The sequence below is a fragment of the Microcaecilia unicolor genome, chromosome 8 (genome assembly GCF_901765095.1).
Source record: "Microcaecilia unicolor chromosome 8, aMicUni1.1, whole genome shotgun sequence".
In the NCBI taxonomy this organism is placed as follows: domain Eukaryota; kingdom Metazoa; phylum Chordata; class Amphibia; order Gymnophiona; family Siphonopidae; genus Microcaecilia; species Microcaecilia unicolor.
In genome coordinates, this window is record NC_044038.1 from 108,712,559 (window position 1) to 108,734,880 (window position 22,322).

Sequence of the window (22,322 nt, forward strand, 5' to 3'; positions counted from 1 at the left end):
ACTCCCAAGAGGTAAGTAATCTTATTGTCCTTATGTTCTAATATCCCCCTGACATTGGCAGTATTGGGTAGCAATATATTACTGGTAATATATTACTTTTAGAAGTAACAAGTAATTGTAACAATTACATTCATGGAAATGTAATGAAATAACTAACGAGTAATATAACGTCACAGTAACAACTTATTACTTTTATTAAACAAGTACATAGTAAGTGTAATATATTACTTTTACAAAGTAACTTGGGCAACATTGGATATTAGCAATGGCAGTATTTTATGTTCATTGAGATTTCTGTCTGCAGGAAGGAACTCAGGAGTACAGAAAGAGTTAAGAACTGTATCAGAAAGGCGAAGTGCTGCCTGTTTCGATTTCTGAAATAAAAGAAATAAACTTTGCCCCTCCAACCACTCCAGAGCTGACACTGCTGATGGCAAATCTGCCCCAGAATAACCAGAAGTAACCTTATGTTTTATGTTAGGGTTGGGAATCAACAGAGGTATTTAAAGAGAGAAAGGAGGGGACCTAAGCATTTCAAGAAGAAAAAGACAGAAAGAAGAGGTAAGGAGGTCCAAGGAGAGGAAAAGGAGAGATGAAAGAAAGGAAACAGAAAAGCAAATGTAGAAGAAAAATAAGAAAACACAGAAGGAAAAATAAAAATGAAAATGTACTTATTTTTATGGAAAAGCATATTATAATGTTGTGTTATGCAGTAAATATTTATTTCAATCCAATATTTATGTAATCCAGAAAAAAATGTAAAGAAGCAGAATTTTGAGAGATTATAATGAGGAGATGTGTGCAGCAGACCAGCTTAAAACCCTGGTCATTGCTCTGAGATAAGTCTGTCTGTGTGAAGCTGGCTCTGTCCATTGCTATGAATTTCATGTTTACCTTTGATTCTGGGCCCTGCTCTAATGTAAACATCTCTCTGTTTCAGGACACAGAGAAAGCAGAAGCATGAAGCCCTTCACACTGCTTATCATTTCAGTTGTGCTCATAGGTATCCTCTTCTGATACTTATTACCATCATTTTGTTCTTTTCTTGGTTTCCTATTAGGCCATTTACTTTTATCATTCGTCCTAATTAGATGTTTATTAGAGGTTTTTGCATTATTATATCTGTTATTAATTGTATCATTACAAATATGTTTGGAAGTTTTTGTATTAGATAAGGATTTTCACCCATTTGTTTTTTTCTCATTGTCTGGCAGTGATAGGGAAGATCTGATTATGGTTAAGTTTTCTGATAATTAAGTAGCTGTAAAATGTTCCGGCATCTTGAAGGTTTCAGGAGATACTGTCCACTCTCTTTCCCTCCTTCTCTTTGTCCTTAACACATGCTCACCCCACCTATATCCCTTATAACTAATTGTCCATCTCATCAATATCACCTTATACATTGCATCTTTCCCTTGCCCAAATGCGCAACCTTTGTTTTTCCACACCCTTTCCCTTTTATACTTTGTACTTTTCTCTAACCATACGCTTGCATTGTTATGATAAAATTCTGCAAATGTAATGTCCAGATCTTCAGTGAACATTTATTCTTATGACAGTACAAAGTGCAGTTTCAGTGATGAATTAGTTGTCAGACAGGAAATGACTGGCTGCCAAATGTTTTTTTTGTAAATAAACTAGTAACAGACACCAAGGGTTGGACCAGTGGTGTGTTCAGTGTATAAATCTTTACATTCCCCCCCACCCCCACCCCGCATCCCTTCTTTGGGCATCGATCACCCCTTTATCCTCTGTGTTCTGTTGTTCCAATGCCATGCAAGTAAAACTTTGGAGTTCATTAATCATCATTGGAAAGCCTGTTCTGGGTGCAGGTTTAGACACCACATTTCCCTTCCTCTGCCTTCCCCCCACCTGCTTCTCCCAAAATTGCCTTGAACCCAAACCCATTTGCCTTCTATGTCATGCACACCAATTGGATTCTGTGAAACCACTTCTTATGAAATACCACTGGCTCCCCCATTCAATATAGAATACCATTTAAAATTCTAGTTTTGACACATAAGGCAATTCATACCAATACCCCTTTATACCTATCCTCGTTGATGAGCTACATAAACCAATAAGACTATTATGTTCTTTGTTTGCCACAGCCATGCTACCCTCCCTCTCATCATCCCACATTGCTGCCTCCTTCCCATGATGCCGAGACCTCACTGGAGTTCTTGGCCACTATCTGCAGGAGAAGATGAGAATGTGGTGCCTGCAGCACCAGGGCTGCAGAGTGCCACCAAGTAGAGGCTTATGTCAGACCAGTTCCCAGAGCATGAGATGAGGGGATCTCAGCATGAGAATGTATGATGCCCTTTATAAGCATGTATCACACATTTAATCCATGTGTTTTAGCATCTCTGAAGAAAGGTAAATAGAGTTTTGTGTTTGTAAGGAAAGAACATAAGAACTACCATACTAGGTGAGAGACAGGCCCATCAGATCCAGTATCCTGTTTCCAACAGTGATCAATCAGGGTCATAAGTATCTTGCATAATCCCAAAAAGTAGTGATAGTGTAACCCCCTTTACTGATTGGAGCTCATTGGTTGCTGATTCAAGAACAATGTGTTTTAAGACTGGTATAATTATTTTTAGGATACTACATGGTTTGGCGCCACACTACATGACTTCACTGTTGAGATGAAAATATCATGTGGTTGAAAGATGTGCTGATTCTACATCTACCTTCTGCAAAATGTATTAGGTTTAAGAACATTTTTCAGTCTGCTTTCTCCTTTGTTGGAGTTAAATCTTGGAATAATCTGCCTATAAGAATAAGACATATTAATCATCTTTTTTATTTCAGAGATTGTTAAAAAATGTAGTTGTTTGTTAAAAAATGTAGTTGTTTGTGAAATTTCTGCCCTAATTTTAATTGTTCTTGATAGGATTATGTACTAGAAAGTTCTTTTGTAATTTCCAGAAAGCCCATCCTCTTTTTTTATGTAATCAGCATATAGCTAAAAAAGATGGTTGTGGACTATAAGCATTAGATTAAATTAGATTATTCAGGTAATGTGAGCGTGGTCCATAGGTAGAGCTTGGGTGGAGACAGAGGTTATCTGGTTAGAGACAGTATTCAACAGTGATACCTGGATAGCTCTCCAGAGAATTTAGGATAGCAAAAAAGATATCCTAAGTATGGCTGAATCTCACTGCATTCTGGATAGTGCTGCCAGCTCACTACTCTGCCAAATATTCTACAGTAGCTACTATCCAGGTACTGCCACTGAAAATCTGGATCTTTTTAGCACATGGTGACTAACATTTTTTTTTAAACCTGCTGATCACCACAAGGGTTAATATCAGAATACTTTCTCAAATTTGTTTTAAAATGTGCTCCTTAGTAACTTCATAGAATATCTCCTAGACTTTGACTTTCTGAAAGTACAAATAACCAATTTGTTTACCTGTTCTACTCAACTCATGATTTCATGGACTTCTACATTACAGTCATCTGTTTTCCAAGCCAAAGAACCCTAACCTGAATAGTGTTTCCTCATAGGGGCGCCATTCCATGCCTTTATCAAAATGGCTGCATAATTTGACTTCCAAGACCTCCTTTCCACACTTTTCTGTTTCATTGGTACCCATATATACCACCACAACAACTAACTCCTCTCCAGCAAAGTTTAGAATCCTATGTAGATGATACATGAGGTCTGCCACCTTTCCAACAGGAGTGTCCCGCCTTCTGCAATGATGCATTTCCTGTTTCCGTGAGGGCGGGACACTGTGTGAGGGAAGGGAGAAGCTGTATGCGAGCCCGCTGTGTTGTCCTCTTCACTGCCATTGGTGTGCCTGAAAGTAAAAGGGTTAAACGCGTGGGGGGGAGGAACGGAGAGAAGGGCTGTCAGGGAGCTGAGGGAGGGCAGGGAGAATCACTGGACATGGATGGGAGGGCAGGGGGAGAGAAGAGATGGCTGGAATTGGACAGGAGGGCAAGGGGAGAAGAGATTGCTGGATAGAAGAGGGGAGGGCAGGGGGAGAGAAGAAATCGCTGGACAGGAGGGGAGGGCAGGGGAGAGAGGATAATTGCTGGACATGGATGGATGGAGGGGGCAGGGGAGAGAGCAAATTTGCTGGATATGGATGGATGGAGGAGAGGACAGGGGAGAATGGAGAGTTGCTGGACATGGATGGATGGGAGGGAAGTCAGGAAGGAGATGCACATGGATGGAGGGGAGGGAAAAGAGGAGAAATGCTGGACATGTATTGAGGAGAGGGAAGAGAGGAGAAATGCTGGACATGGATGGAGTCTGCATACTCTTTATCTTTTAAAAAATACTATAAATAAAAATCACAAAAAAAGAAAGATTTTAAAAAAAAAAAAACATAGATAAAACAATCCGTATCTTATACCCCTGGAGCATATTACTCATTATACACCCTTCCCAATTATTACTTATCATGTCAGAACATTTCTCCTAACGGTTCCCTTAAAAACATAATCGCCATTACATGATAACCTTGCTAGCGCCCGTTTCATTTGTGTGAGAAACGGGCCTTTTTTTACTAGTCTCTACATAAAATGGCCACCCCTGCTGTTCCCTCTAGGCATAACTCCTTGGAGATCCATCCTCATTGTGAGAAAATGCTGCATCACTTGCAGGATCACTTGCATGCTCTTCCATGGTGGGAGTTGGGACCATGCTGTTATGTTAATGTAGGCTTTTCTCATAAACCTTTTTGTCTGTCTCAGAAATCAGTGTAGCACTCTTTCAGAATAGAGACACAACACTGCATTTTCTCCTTAGCATTTTATACTGCAACAATAGCAGCTTTTAAACATTTATTTTCATGGTTCTACTTTCCAGGGTGTCAGGCCAACTTCCTCTTCAGGGATGAGCCCAAGTCTAAATGGGAGGAAGCCATGGATACATTTTGGGAACACGTGACCAAAGTGGGAAAGACTGCCGATGCCATGGCAACAAAGATCACAGGCTCACAAATCAGCAAGGAATTGGAGTAAGTGAACGCCCCATAAATTATAATTGTATACTTGGGTTGAAAGGAGACCTAAGATTCATTGATTCCAACCTTCTGTGGGGTAAGGAAGTAATTTTAGATTTAGCTCATTTCTTTTCAATAGTAGCTGAAGGAGAGTTATGTTCAGGTACACAAAGCATTTCTCTGTCCCCAGAGGGCTTAAATCTGTTTACTCCTGAGGCAATGGAGGATTAAATGTTTTGCCTATGATCACAAGATTTGAACACTGGTTTTCTATATCTCAGCTCTAATTGCTCTCCTTGAGTGGTAAATTAGCATTTAAGTCAGATATAGCAAACTTCATGACTATGGTAAGACTTGCTGCACTTTACATAGGAGGTTTTTCTGCATTAATCTGCTCAAATTAAAATGGTCAAATAGTGAAGTGAAATCTCTCCCTCTCTCTCTAGCCCTAAGATGTAATTCAGCCATTCTGGCTCTTGCCTGTAAAGGGAAAGGGAAATGGGACTTGATATACCGCCTTTCTGAGGTTTTTGCAACTACATTCAAAGCGGTTTACATATATTCAGCACCTTCATCCCCAAGAAATGAATTGGGCTTTCATGGCTTCCTTCAGTAGAGGAGTGTGGTAGCCGTGTTAGTCCACTCTTAAGGTTATCAATAGAAATCAAACAAAATAAAACATGGAAAAGAAAATAAGATGATACCTTTTTTACTGGACATAACTTAATACATTTCTTGATTAGCTTGACGAAGAAGGGCAACCTTCGAAAGCTAATCATAAGTACATAAGTACATAAGTAATGCCATACTGGGAAAAGACCAAGGGTCCATCGAGCCCAGCATCCTGTCCACGACAGCGGCCAATCCAGGCCAAGGGCACCTGGCAAGCTTCCCAAACGTACAAACATTCTATACATGTTATTCCTGGAATTTTGGATTTTTCCAAGTCCGTTTAGTAGCGGTTTATGGACTTGTCCTTTAGGAAACCGTCCAACCCCTTTTTAAACTCTGCTAAGCTAACCGCCTTCACCACTTTCTCCGGCAACGAATTCCAGAGTTTAATTACACGTTGGGTGAAGAAAAACTTTCTCCGATTTGTTTTAAATTTACTACACTGTAGTTTCATCGCATGCCCCCTAGTTCTAGTATTTTTGGAAAGCGTGAACAGACGCTTCACATCCACATGTTCCACTCCACTCATTATTTTATATACCTCTATCATGTCTCCCCTCAGCCGTCTCTTCTCCAAGCTGTATAGCCCTAGCCTCCTTAGTCTTTCTTCATAGGGAAGTCGTCCCATCCCCGCTATCATTTTAGTCGCCCTTCGCTGCACCTTTTCCAATTCTACTATATCTTTCTTGAGATGCGGCGACCAGAATTGAACACAATACTCAAGGTGCGGTCGCACCATGGAGCGATACAACGGCATTATAACATCCTCACACCTGTTTTCCATACCTTTCCTAATAATACCCAACATTCTATTCGCTTTCTTAGCCGCAGCAGCACACTGAGCAGAAGGTTTCAGTGTGTTATCGACGACGACACCCAGATCCCTTTCTTGGGATCAAGAAATATATTAAGTTATGTCCAATAAAAAAGGTATCATCGTATTTTCTTTTCCATGTTTTATTTTGTTTGATTACTATTGATGGCTTCCTTCAAAACTCCATTGGAAAACTAGTAGGCCTCCATGAATCTTCAGCCTTTCAGTAGATAATCAGGCTTTCATTGCCCCCACTGATTGTAGAAGATAATTAGGCCTTAATAACTTCCAAGGAAATATTCCTCCCTAGAAAACAATTGGGTCATTTGGTTTTGGGAAACTTAGATTGTAAGACTTCTGGGACAGGAAATACCTACTGTACCTGGATGTAATTCACCTTGAGCTACACATGCAGAAGCCCAGAATGCACATATCTTAAAGGGACATTACGTGGGTATGGTTTGGGAAGGCTAAAATATTTATAATGGAAATGCATTGGTTTTTGCCCCTCCTCTGATATGTATTCATCAGAGGAGGGGCAAAAACCAATGTATTTCCATTATAAATTATACATATAAATGCAGCCATTTAGGAAGCAAAGCTCCCATAGATGCATTTTGTATTTTAAAAGCTATAAAACGTAGAGGGGAGCAAAGCACAGCACATTTGCTCCCTCAATTATTTGTTTCAAGTACTGGCTGAAACACGCTAAAACTTATGTATTCCAGCCAGTACTTGAATCAAATAATTGAGGGAGCAAATGTGCTGTGCTTTGCTCCCCTCTACATTTTATAGCTTTTAAAATACAAAAATTATCTATGGGAGCTTTGCTTCCTAATTGGCCGCATTTATATGTATAACTAGTAAAAAAAAAAAAAGGCCCGTTTCTGAAAGAAATGAAACGGGTGCTAGCAAGGTTGTCCTCTAATGGCAATTATGTTTTTAAGGGAACTGTTAGGAGAGAGTATGTGTGAGAGAGAAAGAGTGTGTGTCAGAGAGAGAGAGAGAGAGAGAGAGAGAGAGAGAGAGAGAGAGAGAGAGTGATTGAGAGAGAGAGTGTGTGTCTGTGTGAGTGAGAGAGTGTAGTGTGTGTCCCGTGTGCACCAATTATGCTCTCTCCCCTGCATTCATCCATATGCAGCAAGGTAAAATTATGTATCATACCTGATAATTTTCTTTCCATTAATCATAGCTGATCAATCCATAGACTGGTGGGTTATGTCCATCTACCAGCAGGTGGAGATAGAGAGCAATCCTTTTGCCTCCCTATATGTGGTCATGTGCTGCCGGAAACTCCTCAGTATGTCGATATCCAAGCTCCATCCTCAGGACTCAGCACTTAGAGAATTACACCCACAAAGGGACACTCTGCCCAGCTCACCACCACCGAAACGGGGGAGGGGAATTAACCCAGCTCATCCCCACACAAGTGGGGGAGGGGAATCCGTCCAGCTCATCCCCGCGGAGCGGGGGAGGGACACCACACCCGCCGATGCGGGGGGGATCTGGCTTATCCTGCAACCGCAACCGCGGGAGGAGCTGACTGACCCTAACACCGCCGAAGCGGGAGGGGTACAAAGCTGCCCTACTGCCGCACGAAGCGGGAGGGAGCGCCGGCAGAATTTAAGTCTCAATCCAGCCCCGTAAAATGGAGGGGAGAGGAATGCAGCAGCTCACTGTAACACAAATTCGTCTCAACTCTTGAAGAATCCATTGAAAAACTTGAACACGGAAGTCCTCCTGAACAGGAACTGAAGACTAAACTTGAACCTGAAATGCAACCAGAATATAAACAATACAGATATCTGGGAGGGGCTATGGATTGATCAGCTATGATTAATGGAAAGAAAATTATCAGGTATGATACATAATTTTACCTTCCATATCATCATGCTGATCAATCCATAGACTGGTGGGATGTACCGAAGCAGTACTCACCCAGGGCGGGACATAGAAATCCCTGACCACAACACTGAAGCTCCAAACCGGGCCTCCGCCCGAGCAGCCACAGTCAAGCGGTAATGCCTGGAGAAGGTATGGGCCGATGCCCAAGTTGCCGCCTTGCAAATCTCTTCCAAGGAGACGGACCCGGCCTCTGCCATCGAGGCCGCCTGAGCTCTAGTGGAGTGAGCCTTCAGCTGGATAGGCGGCACCTTCCCCGCGGCCACATAAGCCGCTGCGATGGCTTCCTTGACCCATCTTGCCACTGTAGGCTTAGAAGCCTGCAGACCCTTACGAGGACCTGCAAACAGGACAAACAGATGATCCGACTTCCGGAAATCATTGGTCACTTCCAAGTATCTGATGATGACTCGTCTCACATCCAGATATTTGAGAGCAGAGTATTCCTCTGGGTAGTCCTCCCTACGAAAGGAAGAGACAGAGCTGCTGATTCACATGGAAGCGAGAAACAATCTTGGGCAGGAAGGAAGGCACTGTGCGAATAGGCACTCCTGCCTCAGTGAACTGCAGAAAGGGCTCTCGACATGAGAGTGCCTGGAGCTCGGAAACTCTTCTGGCTGAAGTGATAGCCACCAAAAAGACTGCTTTCAACGTCAGGTCTTTCAGAGATGCCCTTGACAAGGGTTCAAAAGGTGGCTTCTGCAAGGCTCTTAGCACCAGGTTGAGATTCCACGCAGGCACCACTGAGTGCAGAGGAGGGCGCAGGTGATTAACTCACTTGAGAAAGCACACCACATCTGGCTGCGAAGCCAGGGAAGCACCCTTCAGGCGGCCCCTGAAGCAAGCCAGAGCCGCTACCTGGACTTTAAGGGAACTGAGCGACAGGCCTTTCTCCAGACCTTCTTGCAGGAACGCCAACACTGAAGAAATTGGAGCAGTGAAGGGAGAAAGTGAGCCTGCTTCACACCACGCTGGAAAGGTACGCCAAACCCTGGCGTAAGCAGTAGAAGTAGAGCGCTTCCTCGCTCTCAGCATAGTGGCGATGACCTTGTCTGAGAAGCCCTTCTTGCTCAGACGCTGCCGCTCAATAGCCAGGCCGTAAGACCAAAGGGGGAGGGATCCTCCATCACCACGGGACCCTGATGCAACAGGCCCTGCTCCACTGGCAGCCGCAGAGGATCGTCCACTGAGAGCCTGATCAAGTCCGCATACCAGGGACGTCTGGGCCAGTCCGGACCCACCAGGATTATCCGGCCCGGATGCTTTGCCACCCAGTCTAGCACCCTGCCCAACATGGGCCAGGGCGGGAACACATAGAAAAGCTCCTGTGTCGACCACTGTTGGAGAAGAGCATCTACTCCCAGGGATCGAGGGTCCCGTCCTCTGCTGAAAAAGCGCGGCACTTGGCAATTGGCCGATGACGCCATCAGAACTAGGCTCGGCTGGCCCCAGCGCTTCGTGATGTCCAAGAACGCCTGAGCAGATAGCTGCCACTCTCCGGGAGCTTCCGCCCACTGGCATAGATTCATGGCCTCCTTGGCTAGAGGGGCGCTCTTGGTACCTCCCTGGCGGTTGACATAGGCCACAGCCGTGGCATTGTCCGACAGGACCCATACTGGCTTCAACGTCAGTACCGGGATGAACTCCAAAAGCGCCAACCGAATGGCTCTGAGTTCCAGGAGGTTGATAGACCACTTTGCCTCTGCAGGAGACCAGAGCCCCTGCGCTGTCCTTCCCAAGCAGTGGGCTCCCCAGCCCGACAAAGAGGCGTCCGTCGTGACGACAATCCACTCCGGGGTCACCAGAGGCATTCCTGCAGACAACTTGTCTGTCTGCAGCCACCAGCTCAGCGCCTTGCGCACTGCTGGGTCCAAGGGAAGGCGCACAGCATAATCCTCCGACACCGGAGTCCAGCGCTGCAGCAGAGAGTGTTGTAGTGGTCTCATATGAGCCCTGGCCCAGGGCACTACTTCCATCGTGGCCGTCATAGAGCCCAACAGCTGCACATAGTCCCAAGCCCGAAGAGGAGAGGCTACTAGGAACTGGTCCACCTGAGCCTGAAGTTTGACAATCCGATTGTCCGGCAGGAACACTCTGCCCACTTGGGTGTCGAATCGAACTCCCAGATACTCCAGGGACTGAGTCGGGCGCAGCTGGCTCTTCTCCCAGTTGATGATCCACCCCAGGGAGCTCAAAAGAGCAATCACCCGGTCCACAGCTTTGCCGCACTCTGCATAAGAGGGGGCTCGGATCAACCAGTCGTCCAGATAAGGATGGACTTGTACTCCTTCCTTTCGCAGGAAGGCCGCGATGACCACCATTACTTTGGAGAAGGTCCGCGGAGCAGTAGCCAACCCGAAAGGGAGGGCTCTGAACTGGAAGTGTCGGCCCAGGACTGCAAAACGCAGAAAGCGTTGATGAGGAGGCCAGATGGGAATATGCAGGTACGCTTCCTTGAAGTCCAAGGAAGCCACGAACTCCCCTGCCTTCACTGCCGCTATAACAGAGCGGAGAGTCTCCATGCGAAAGTGCCGCACTTTCAAGGCCCGATTGACCCCTTGAGGTCGAGGATAGGCCGGACAGAATCTCCTTTCTTTGGTACCACAAAGTAAATGGAGTAACGTCCCTTGCCAATCTGATTCTCTGGCACCGGAACGACCGCACCCAGGCGTATCAGGTTGTCCAAGGTCTGCTGCACTGCTACAGCTTTGACCGGAGACTTGCAGGGAGAGAGTACAAACCCGTCTCTTAAGGGTCGGCAGAACTCTAGCTTGTAGCCGTCTCTGATGACTTCCAGCACCCAAGCGTCTGAAGTTACTCTGGTCCACTCGCCCAGAAACGAAGACAGGCGTCCTCCAATCTGCACTGGGCCATGGACCAGGACCCCGTCATTGGGTACGAGACCCTGGGGGAGGACCGGAGGGCGCACCTCCGGGACGGCTGTCTCTGCGAAAGGAATGCTGCTTGGTGGAGAAGTTCCTCTTGAAGGAAGAGGGGGCAGAGGAGCCCGACTTGCCCGGGCGGTACCGACGGGCTTCCTGAAAACCGTCTTCTGGAGATACCGGGGCGAGCACTGGCCCGAGCCCTGACCTCTGGTAACCTCTTGCCCTTAGACGTGCCGAGATCGGTCACGATTTTGTCCAGCTCGACCCCAAAGAGCAGCTTGCCTTTAAAAGGCAACTTAGCCAGGCGGGACTTAGAGGCGTGGTCAGCAGACCAATGTTTCAGCCAAAGCCAGCGCCGCGCAGAGACTGTCTGAGCCATACCTTTAGCCGAGGCTCTCAAGACATCATACAGTAAGTCTGCCAAATAAGCCAAGCCCGATTCCAGGGCCGGCCAATCAGCCCTCAAGGAAGGATCCGAGGGGGAAGCCCGCTGCACAATCGTCAGGCATTCCCTGGCCACATAGGAGCCGCAAACTGAGGCCTGCAAACTTAAGGCAGCCGCCTCGAAGGACGACCTTAAAGCCGCTTCCAATCTACTGTCTTGGGCGTCCTTTAGGGCCGTGCCACCTTCCACCGGCAACGCCGTTTTCTTAGTCACCGCAGTGATTAAAGAATCCACGGTAGGCCAAATAAAGGCCTCACGTTCACTTTCAGGCAAAGGATAGAGGCGGGACATAGCCCTAGCCACTTTGAGGCTCGCTTCCGGGACATCCCATTGAGCTGAAATTAAGGTGTGCATGGCATCATGCACGTGGAAGGTTCTAGGCGGGCGCTTCGTCCCCAGCATAATGGCAGAGCCAACAGGGGCTGAGGGAGAGACGTCCTCTGGCGAGGAAATCTTCAAATTGCTCATGGCCTGCACTAACAGGTTGGGCAAATCCTCTGAGCGAAAGATCCGAGCTGCAGAGGGGTCATCCGCTCCATCCGAGCGGGAATCTGTCTCCTCCAAGGAATCCCCAAAGTACCGTTGGGAGAACTCAGATACGCTGCCCTCATCTACATCAGAGGAAACAGAGTCCTCTAAGGCCTGGGAATCCACCCGAGGGGTGTTACTTCCGGGGGCCTCAACCCCTTTATCGGACAAGGGAGAAGGGGCAGCGTTTTGCATAAGAAGGCCTGATGCAGCAGCAAATTAAACTCGGGGGAGAAACCCCCCAGACTGTGCACTTCAGCAGCCTGGGCCACAGCCCTAGACGCACCCTCAACCAGCGCTCGCAAGAGCGGGGGAGAAACATGCTGCGCATCCAAGATGGCGTCCGGCGTGACACTCCGTGAAGGAGCCGCGCGGGAAGAATGGCGCTTAACTTTAGCCGCTTTTCTGCGTCGCCCAATGAAGGGCAGCCGTGGCATTAACGTCTCCCACCTCAAGGGCGGCCCAAGAAGAAGCCGTCCGAGCAGCGTGGCCGGCCAAGATGGCGGAGGCGAGCAGCGGGGGATGGGCGTTTATGGCGGGAAAAACCGCCAGCACCCGAGGAAGAACCGGGACACTGACCGGCCTCCAAACTGACACCCAACAAGGGCGAATCAGACTTTAAAACCCCCGCATCCCCGCTAGACGCGCACCACGCGGTCCGGGGAGCGATTCTTTGCGCCCTCAGCCCTCCGACGCCATCAGCCACATGGAGATCAATCGGGGAACCCCCTGCCCGCTACAAAAAGGTAAAAATTACCTGCTTTCCGCTCCGAGCTGTAACGACCTGGTGTCCCAGTGAGTAGCTGCAATAAACGTTAAATAAACGTCGAAATAAACGCCCTTAAGGACGTCTAAAATTTTTTTTTTTTTTTAAACGGAGCCAGCGGGAGGGGGGAGAAAAGGAGGGACCTGGCACCACCAGGTTTGCAGTTGCTCAAGAAGAGCCCTCAACCCCAGGCACTCAACAAAACCTAAAAATTAGGCTTGGAGGCCTAGCCAGAGCTGCTGCTGTGTGTGACCACCACCTGCTGAGATAGAGAACATACTGGGGAGTTTCCGGCAGCACATGACCACATATAGGGAGGCAAAAGGATTGCTCTCTATCTCCACCTGCTGGTAGATGGACACAACCCACCAGTCTATGGATTGATCAGCATGATGATATGGAAACGTCCTCTGTGCCCTGCCCCCTTCCATCCATCCATCCATGTGCAGCATCTCTCCCCTGCCCCCTCCATCCATCGTGGTGCAGCAATTCTCCTCTGTCCCTTGCCCTCCCCCTCTACATGTGCATCAAATCTGCATTCTCCCCTGGCCTCTCCTCCATCCACCCATATCCAGGGCCCCCCCTCCATCTCTCTCCCCTCTGAGTTCCAGGCCCCCTCCCCCCTCCCCTTTGAGTTCCAGGCCCCCCTCCCCTTCGATTCCAGGCCCCCCTCCCCTTCGAGTTCCAGGATCCCTGAACAAAAGGAAACGGGCGCTAGCAAGGGTCCAGGGCCCCTCCTCCGTCCCTCCCTCCGTCCTACCCATGTCCAGGCGGCGTCATTGGGAACATGGAGTCTGGGCTGCCGTAGCCCATGCAGCGCGCACCTCCGGCACAAGCAGGCTGGGGCTGTTTTGCTATTTTCTTGGTGCTCCACGTCATAGCTGGCCTCACCGCTGGCTCGGCCCCAACTCGTCCGGATAATCGCTGCTCCTGTCATTGCGGCTCCTCCCCTCTTCCTCTGTTAATCAGTCTGGTGTCTCCTTTCCCCTTGAGGGCGGGGTGATTACGAACCCCAGGAACACCTACCTGCTTCACTGCCATGCTGCCATGGAGTCAGCTTCAGAACGTTGGCGTTGCGAAATTATCATATTAGATTGTTAGAATATAACTCTTATTCATATAAAAAATTAGTACTTCCACATATAATTGCCAGCCACTTACATGTGGAAGCTGCTGAATGATGATGTGTTTTTTTTGCATGTGTAAGTTTCTTAAATGTCTGCTCCTGCTGTACGTGCCAGGAAATGCATGTGTATTTGCTGATGTCCTTATACATTATTTTACAAAAGACCTTGTGTTCAGCAGATACTTTTGTAAAGTACTCAGGGAAATGTGCAAGTCCTAACCTAGATGTCCCATTTTCCACATGTGAAAATGTCCTCAGTTGTGATCTCTCCTTTTCACACCTTGCTATACAGGGGTCTCATTACAGGCACAATGGATGAATTGAAAGCTTACAGTGATGATATAAAAAGTAAGCTGGGTCCTTTTGCCCAGGATACCCAACAGCGCTTCAGCCAAGAAATATCAGACTTGTCAGAGAAGCTGAAAGCTGATATGGAGGATGCAAAGACCAAAATAGTACAGTACACAGGGGATATCCGTACAATGTTTGACCAGAATGCGGATGAGGTGAGGAACCGGGTCAACATGTACATGAAAAAACTAAAGAAGAAGATGAACAAGGACACTGAGGAGCTGCGCAAGAAGATAAGTATCTATGTGGATGAGATTCGTGCCCACACTGATCAGAAGATGGACTCTATTCATGATACCTTTGAGCCTTACATTACTGGCATTAGAAATAAGGCCAACAGCACTTTTGGACACTGAAACAGGCTGTGGATGAACAGATTAAGGCCATCCATGAGCGCCTGAATTCTGGAGCTCAGGAGCTGCATGGGAAACTGAAAAAGAAAGTAGGTGAGATTGGAGGAACTTTAGAAGAAAAAAACAATGAGATCCGCCAGTGGTTCACTCCTTATGTGGACAGCATACGCAATCAAGTTCATGCCTTGCTGGAGATCCTGCAAGGGAAGAAGCAATAAAATGGTAAGAGGCACATCAATTTCACTCATTGAACAGGAATTCAGCCAGCACCTGCCTGAGATGGAATGCCTAAGTTAGCCCAGCCTGAGATGGAATGCCTAAATTACTCAACATTCTCCAATAACAACTTTGCTCACCTGAGTTCCAGAGTCTGTGCAATTAATATCTATTTTTTTCATATGACGTTTTTAACAGTACTTTGCTGAATTTAACTGTCCTATTCTCCAACTGTTCTCCAACTGTGTATAATGAGCTTATAGCCCATCTTTCCACTATGATATGCTAAAGGCAAGAAACAATAGTCAAAGCTGCTCTTGTTCACAACTGTGCCTCCAGCAAAGTATATACAGAAAGAGTCCGTCAGGATTTTTTTTCCTGTTGCTGCTAATATTCTGCTTGTTTCATCTGAATAAAATATTTTTTGAGAAGTATAACAGTTCAAATGTCTTCTTCTGTTAGCTACTACTACTACTACTACTACTATTTAGCATTTCTATAGCGCTACAAGGCATACGCAGCGCTGCTACTTATTACTTCTTGTATGGCTTCTTTCTCTCCATCCCTCGTGGGAGTTATATGCAGAACAGCATTTTAAAAAGGATGTAATCAATAGAAATAAAATAAAACATGGAAAAGAAAATAAGATGATACCTTTTTTATTGGACATAACTTAATACATTTCTTGATTAGCTTTCGAAGGTTGCCCTTCTTTGTCAGATCAGAAATAAACAAATGTTGGTAGATGACAGTATATATGAGTGAAACATCAAAGAATTTCAGTGACAGTCTATATGCATGAAGACAGGGGATGAGTGAAACATCAAAGCATTTCAGTGATAGTCATCCTGTTAGACTGTCACTAAAATGCTTTGATGTTTATCCCCTATCTCCATGCATATAGACTGTCACTGAAATGCTTTGATGTTTCACTCCTATATAGTGTCATCTATCAACATTTGCTTATTTCCTATCTGACGAAGAAGGGCAACCTTTGAAATCTAATCAAGAAATGTATTAAGCTATGTCCAATAAAAAAGGTATCATCATATTTTCTTTTCCACCTCTCTACTCAAAAAGGATGTACAAATTGCAACTGAGATGTCCAGGTTGGATGTCTCAAGATTTGCTAGTTTTTAGAATAGGATCTACTAATATGGAGCTTATTCTGATAAACATTTATATGCGACTATGTACAATAGGAATGCCCAAATTGTTTTTATTACTATATTATAAAATACCAGTGATTGTACCAGGTTTTGAAAAATGGCTCTTGGGAAGAAAGATTTTATTCTTTTGAGTTTCCACATGGAGTGGAACATTTTCTTAGTTGTGTTCTTTATGTGACAAGCAAACACTAAATCACATAGAGGGGTATTTTTGACATACACTAGCAGTCATCTCTGGAATGATCTGCCTAAACTGGTGAAACTTACTACTGATCACTCGACTTTCAAAAAACACCTCAAGACCTTTCTATTTGGCAAAGCATACGCACCACTCCCGCCAGGCATCTCTACCTTCTGATCTGTCTTTACCCCAGAGTCACATTACTCACTGCTCTTTCTCATTACCTCACTTTTGCCTTTTCCCCATTATACTTCTAGGACATTAATTGTTTGACCCCTGACTTGCTGTGTGTTTATGTAGATTGTTGTAAGCCACATTGTGCCTGCCCATGGTTGGGAAATTGTGGGATATAAATGCTGTAAATAAATAAATAATGTCTAAGTCTGACTTTAGACGTTTTATTCAAAACATCCAGAATTCGAACAGCAAATACAGCCATTTTCAAAACAGCAAAATGTGGAGAGGGGGGGGGGGGGGTTAATGGCACTTGCTAGGTTTGTGGTCTGTGCATTTATTTTTGGGGTTCATTTTGGAAAAAAAACAACCCAACTCTAAGTGAAAAACGTACAAAATCAAACCATTGAGATGAAGGAGCCGCCAGCGTTCTTAGACTAGCCACACAGACATCCCAGCAGAGCAGTGGGGCACCCTAGGGGGCACTGCAGTAGACTTCACCTAAAAGCCCCCAGGAACATGTACTCCCTTATGTTGTGTAGTGAGCCCTCTAAAACTCACCAAAAACCTACTGTACCCAACTGCATACCACTACAATAGCCCTTATGGGGAGATATGGGTACAGTAAGTGTTTGGTGGGTTTTAGAGGGCTCACACTTTCCACCACAAGTGTAACAATTAGAGTGGATTATGGACCTGGGTCCCTTTCTCCATAGTGCACTGCACCAACCACTAGGCTACTCTAGGGACCTGCTTGCGGCTCTAATAGGACTGGCTATAACATCTGAGGCTATCATAGAGGCTGGTATGTACTGTGTCTTTTACATCTTAGGGGGTGGGTGGGAGGGTCAGTGATCACTGGAGGAGTAAGGAGGATCATTCCTTTATTCCTCCAGTGGTCATCTGGTCATTTAGGGCACCGTTTGTGGCTTAGTCATTAAAACAGGTCTAGCTCAAAACGTCTTAGTTTTAGTCCTGGACGTTTTTGCTTTGTTTCATTCATTTTGTTCCATTATGGTTGAAAAATGTCCAGGTCTTAAGAACACCCAAATATCCCCCCCCCCTTAACAACCCCCCCCCCCCCCCCCCGACAAGCCCCCTTAAGATTTAGACAGACTGCAGACAAATCACATAGAAAAATATCTGGAAAATGGGCTTTGAAAATACCGATTTGGACATTTTGGTGAGAAAAAACGTCCAAATGCTGCTTTACGCCACTTTTTAGACCTTTTTCTCTTTTGAAAATGAGCCCTATCATACACCATATAATCTTAAGTCACTTTTTATTAGTCCCTAGTACCTTAAGTTTTAATTAAATCAACAATACTAAGATGCATATAGCAGTCCATCAGCCAGAGGGGTGCTACCCAGTCTTTTGCATTGAGTGTTGCATGTATGGTGATCTCCTAGTTGGTGAGAGGTTATATATGGGTGCTTGATGCAAAGAGCTTCTAACTCTGAGAACAAGTCTGGTCTCTTGAGGCTAGAGTAACAGACTTGGAGGAGCTGAGACAGACACAGAGGTACATAATGGAGATCTACAGGGACATAGTAGAGAAGTCCTACCTCCAGTCTGGCAGCCCCTGTGCTGCCTTGGAGGAGACAGGTCTTCTAAAAGGAGAGCATCACCTTGGGGAAATAGGAAGTAATCCTGTAGCCATGACCAGCCAACCAGGGGATGCGCGGGATGCAATATGCTCTCACACTGAGGATGTGTCTCCAGGGGCTTCTGCCTAGGAAGAAAGTCACTGAAGTTGGGGATTCAATATTTGGCATGTAGATAGCTGCATGGACGGTGGCAGACCTCACACATCACCTAGATAGGATAAGCCAGCTGCCTTGCTGCAGAAGCCAGCTGCCTTGGTACTTGTGTGTACTAATAGCATAGGAAAATGTGAGAACAAAGTTCTGGAAGCCAAATTTAGGCAGTTAGAAAGAGAGTTGAAATCCAGGTCCTTCAGGGAAGCATTTTCTGAAATTCTCCCCATTCCATGGACAAGGACCCAAGGACTCAATACATGGTTGAGATGATGGTGCAGGGATAAGGGATTTAGATTTTTAGGAACTGGGCAACACTCTGGGAAAACCCAACATCTGCCCTACTCCAAAGTCCTCCCTTTTCCTGCCCCAAATCCCTATCACACCTACTGTTGTACCCATCACTGCCCCATTCCTTTCAACCAACTGTCCACATTAGGGTCGCCCTTCCAGAAAAAACCCCAGACACACATACCTATGTTCTACAATTATTTCATAAATTTGACATAACAGAAATAGAGCTCCAGTAATGAAACCCTGCAAAAAAAAAAAAAAAAAAAAAAGAAACACTTTCCAGACCTGTATAGAAAACTTGCCATAATAAAGCAGCACTAATGGCCAGGACTCAAATAGCAACAAACCTATCTAGAAAAAGGCAGCACCCTAGAATACCAATATACTTCTTGCTGAAAAAAATAGATCAAATTAGATTGCTAAAGATCCCTACACAGAAACTAAAAACCTCACAGAAATGACATACTAGCAGAATACTGCACTTTAGTCACATGTGCAAAACACAGACCCACCCTCAAGAAATATGAAACAAGGGACCACAGAACAACTAAACAAAGCACAAAAGGGCCTCCAAGGTTGGAACAGTGGTACAACCTTTAATGAGAATGACCCGACACAGGCAGTGTTTTGGCACCACCTGCGCCTGCCTCAGGGGTCAAAAGCCAATGTTCTTAAGAAAAAAATGGGCATTTCAAAATGTCCTTTGTAGAAGTTCTACAGATGATTGTAACAAACGCTTCAGCTATAGAGCTCAGAAGCATTTGTTGCAATCATCTGTAGGACGTCTACAAAGGATGTTTTGAAATACCCATTTTTTCTTAAGATCATTGGCTTTTGACCCCTGAGGCAGGTGCAGGTGGTGCTGAAACACGCCTGTATTGGGTCATTCTCATTAAAGATTGTACCACTGTTTCAACCTTGGAGGCCCTTTTGTGCTTTGTTTGGTTGTTTGGATTTGTGTACTTTTGGACCCTCTCTTTTGTTACAAGGGACCACAGATCAATAATAGAGATAAGAAGGCAAAAAACTGAACTGGAAACTTCAAAAAGTCAAACTGGAGTGGAGGAGTGGCCTAGTGGTTAGGGTGGTGGACTTTAGTCCTCAGGAACTGAGTTCGATTCCCTGCATAGGCAGCTCCTTGTGACTCTGGGCAAGTCACTAAACCCTCCATTGCCTGCCGCATTGAGCCTGCCATGAGTGGGAAAGCACGGGGTACAAATGTAACAAAAAAAAAAAAAAGTCAAACTTTGCATGCACCACAATGGTAGAGAAATAGAAACTGAAATCCAAGCTATTACAGATGTATATTTGCCAAAGTTGACATATTCCAATTAATAAATTCAGAGTAAAATATTTTTTTTCTACAGTTGTTGTCAGAGTAGTTTATTTCTCCATTTGCTTTGGTCCAAGTGTCTCTTTGTTGTTCTCAAAGTTTTTCCTAATTCTTAGGCCAGGATCTCCTCTCCATTGACATGTTTTCTCTCTCCATTTCCACCGTCTATCTTCCCTCTGTGTTCCTTACCATTCCTGTGCAACATCTCTCCTCTTATGTCCCTATCTCTATCCTCCTCACATGTTACATAAGTATTGCCATACTGGGAAAGACCAAAGATCCATCAAGCCCAGCATCCTGTTTCCAACAGTGACCAATCCAGGTCACAAATACCTGGCAAGATCCCAAAAAAGTACAAAACATTTTATACTGCTTATCCCAGAAATAGTGGATTTTCCCCAAGACCATTTAATAATGGTCTATGGACTTTTCCTTTAGGAAGCCGTCCAAACCTTTTTAAAACTCTGCTAAGCTAACCACCTTTACCACATTCTCTGACAATGAATTCCAGAGTTTAATTACACGTTGAGTGAAGAAAACATTTCTCCAATTCGTTTTAAATTTACTACATTGTAGCTTCATCGCATGCCCCCTAGTCCGAGTATTTTTACATAGTAACATAGTAGATGACGGCAGAAAAGACCTGCACAGTCCATCTAGTCTGCCCAACAGATAAACTCATATGTGCTACTTCTTGTGTATACCTTACCTTGATTTGTATCTGCCATTTTCAGGACACAGACCGTAGAAGTCTTGCCCAGAACTAGCCCCATTTTCAGGACACAGACCGTAGAAGTCTTGCCCAGACCTAGCCCCACCACCCAAACACCAGCCCCGCCTCCCAATCTCGGCTAAGCTTCTGAGGATCCATTCCTTCTAAACAGGATTCCTTTATGTTTATCCCACGCTGCTTGAATTCCGCTACCGTTTTCACCTCCACCACTCCCGCGGGAGGGCATTCCAAATATCTACCACTCTCTCCGTGAAAAAATACTTCCTGACATTTTTCTTGAGTCTGCCCCCCTTCACTCTCATATCATGTCCTCTCGTTCTACCGCCCTCCCATCTCCGGAAAACGTTCGTTTGCGGATTAATACCTTTCAAATATTTGAACGTCTGTATCATATCACCCCTGTTTCTCCTTTCCTCCAGGGTATACATGTTCAGGTCCGCAAGTCTCTCCTCATACATCTTGTAATGCAAATCCCATACCATTCTCGTAGCTTTTCTTTGCACTGCTTCCATTTTTTTTACATCCTTAGCAAGGTACGGCCTCTAGAACTGAACACAATACTCCAGGTGGGGCCTTACCAACAACTTATACAGGGGCATCAACACCTCTTTTCTTCTGCTGGTCACACCTCTCTCTATACAGCCTAGCAACCTTCTGGCTACGGCCACCGCCTTGTCACACTGTTTTGTCGCCTTCAGATCCTCAGATACTATCACCCCAAGATCCCTCTCCCCGTCCGTAACTATCAGACTCTCCCCACCTAACACATACTTCTCCCGTGGATTTCTTCTCCCTAAGTGCATCACTTTGCATTTCTTCGCATTGAATTTTAATTGCCAAACCTTAGACCATTCTTCTAGTTTCCGCAGATCCTTTTTCATGTTTTCCACTCCCTCCTGGTGTCCACTCTGTTACAAATCTTAGTATCGTCCGCAAAAAGGCAAACTTTACCTTCTAACCCTTCGGCAATGTCACTCACAAATATATTGAACAGAATCGGTCCCAGCACCGATCCCTGAGGCACTCCACTACTCACCTTTCCCTCCTCCGAGCGAATTTCATTCACCACCAGCCTCTGGTTTCTGTCCGTCAACCAGTTCCTAATCCAGTTCACCACTTAAGGTCCTATCTTCAGCCTGTCCAGTTTATTCAAGAGCCTCCTGTGGGGAACCGTGTCAAAAGCTTTGCTGAAATCTAAGTAGATTACGTCCATAACACATCCTTGATTCAATTCTGCAGTCACCCAGTCAAAGAATTCAATGAGATTCGTTTAACACGATTTCCCTTTGGTAAAACCATGTTGTTTCGGATCTTGCAACTTATTGGCTTTCAGGAAATTCACTATCCTGTCCTTTAGCATCGCTTCCATTACTTTTCCAATAACCGAAGTGAGGCTTACCGGCCTGTAGTTTCCAGCTTCTTCCCTATCACCACTTTTGTGAAGAGGGACCACCTCCGCCGTTCTCCAATCGCACGGAACCTCTCCCGTCTCCAAAGATTTATTAAATCTTTAAGAGGACCAGCCAGAACCTCTCTGAGCTCCCTCAATATCCTGGGGTGGATCCCGTCCGGTCCCATGGCTTTGTCCACCTTTTTGGAAAGCATAAACAGGCGCTTCATATCCACTGTTCAGCTCCACTCATTATTTTATAGACCTC

General features: G+C 45.5%; 1 protein-coding gene across 1 annotated transcript; it reads left to right on the forward strand.

Moving 5' to 3' along the window:
- The first annotated feature begins 410 nt into the window (after positions 1–410).
- Positions 411–15,461, forward strand: APOE (apolipoprotein E). The gene is given in 5 exon segments (XM_030212507.1): positions 411–561; positions 941–1,003; positions 4,829–4,979; positions 14,395–14,783; positions 14,786–15,461. Coding segments are annotated over 5 exon segments (936 nt in total). The 5' UTR covers positions 411–467; the 3' UTR covers positions 15,025–15,461.
- Positions 15,462–22,322: the final 6,861 nt, after the last annotated feature.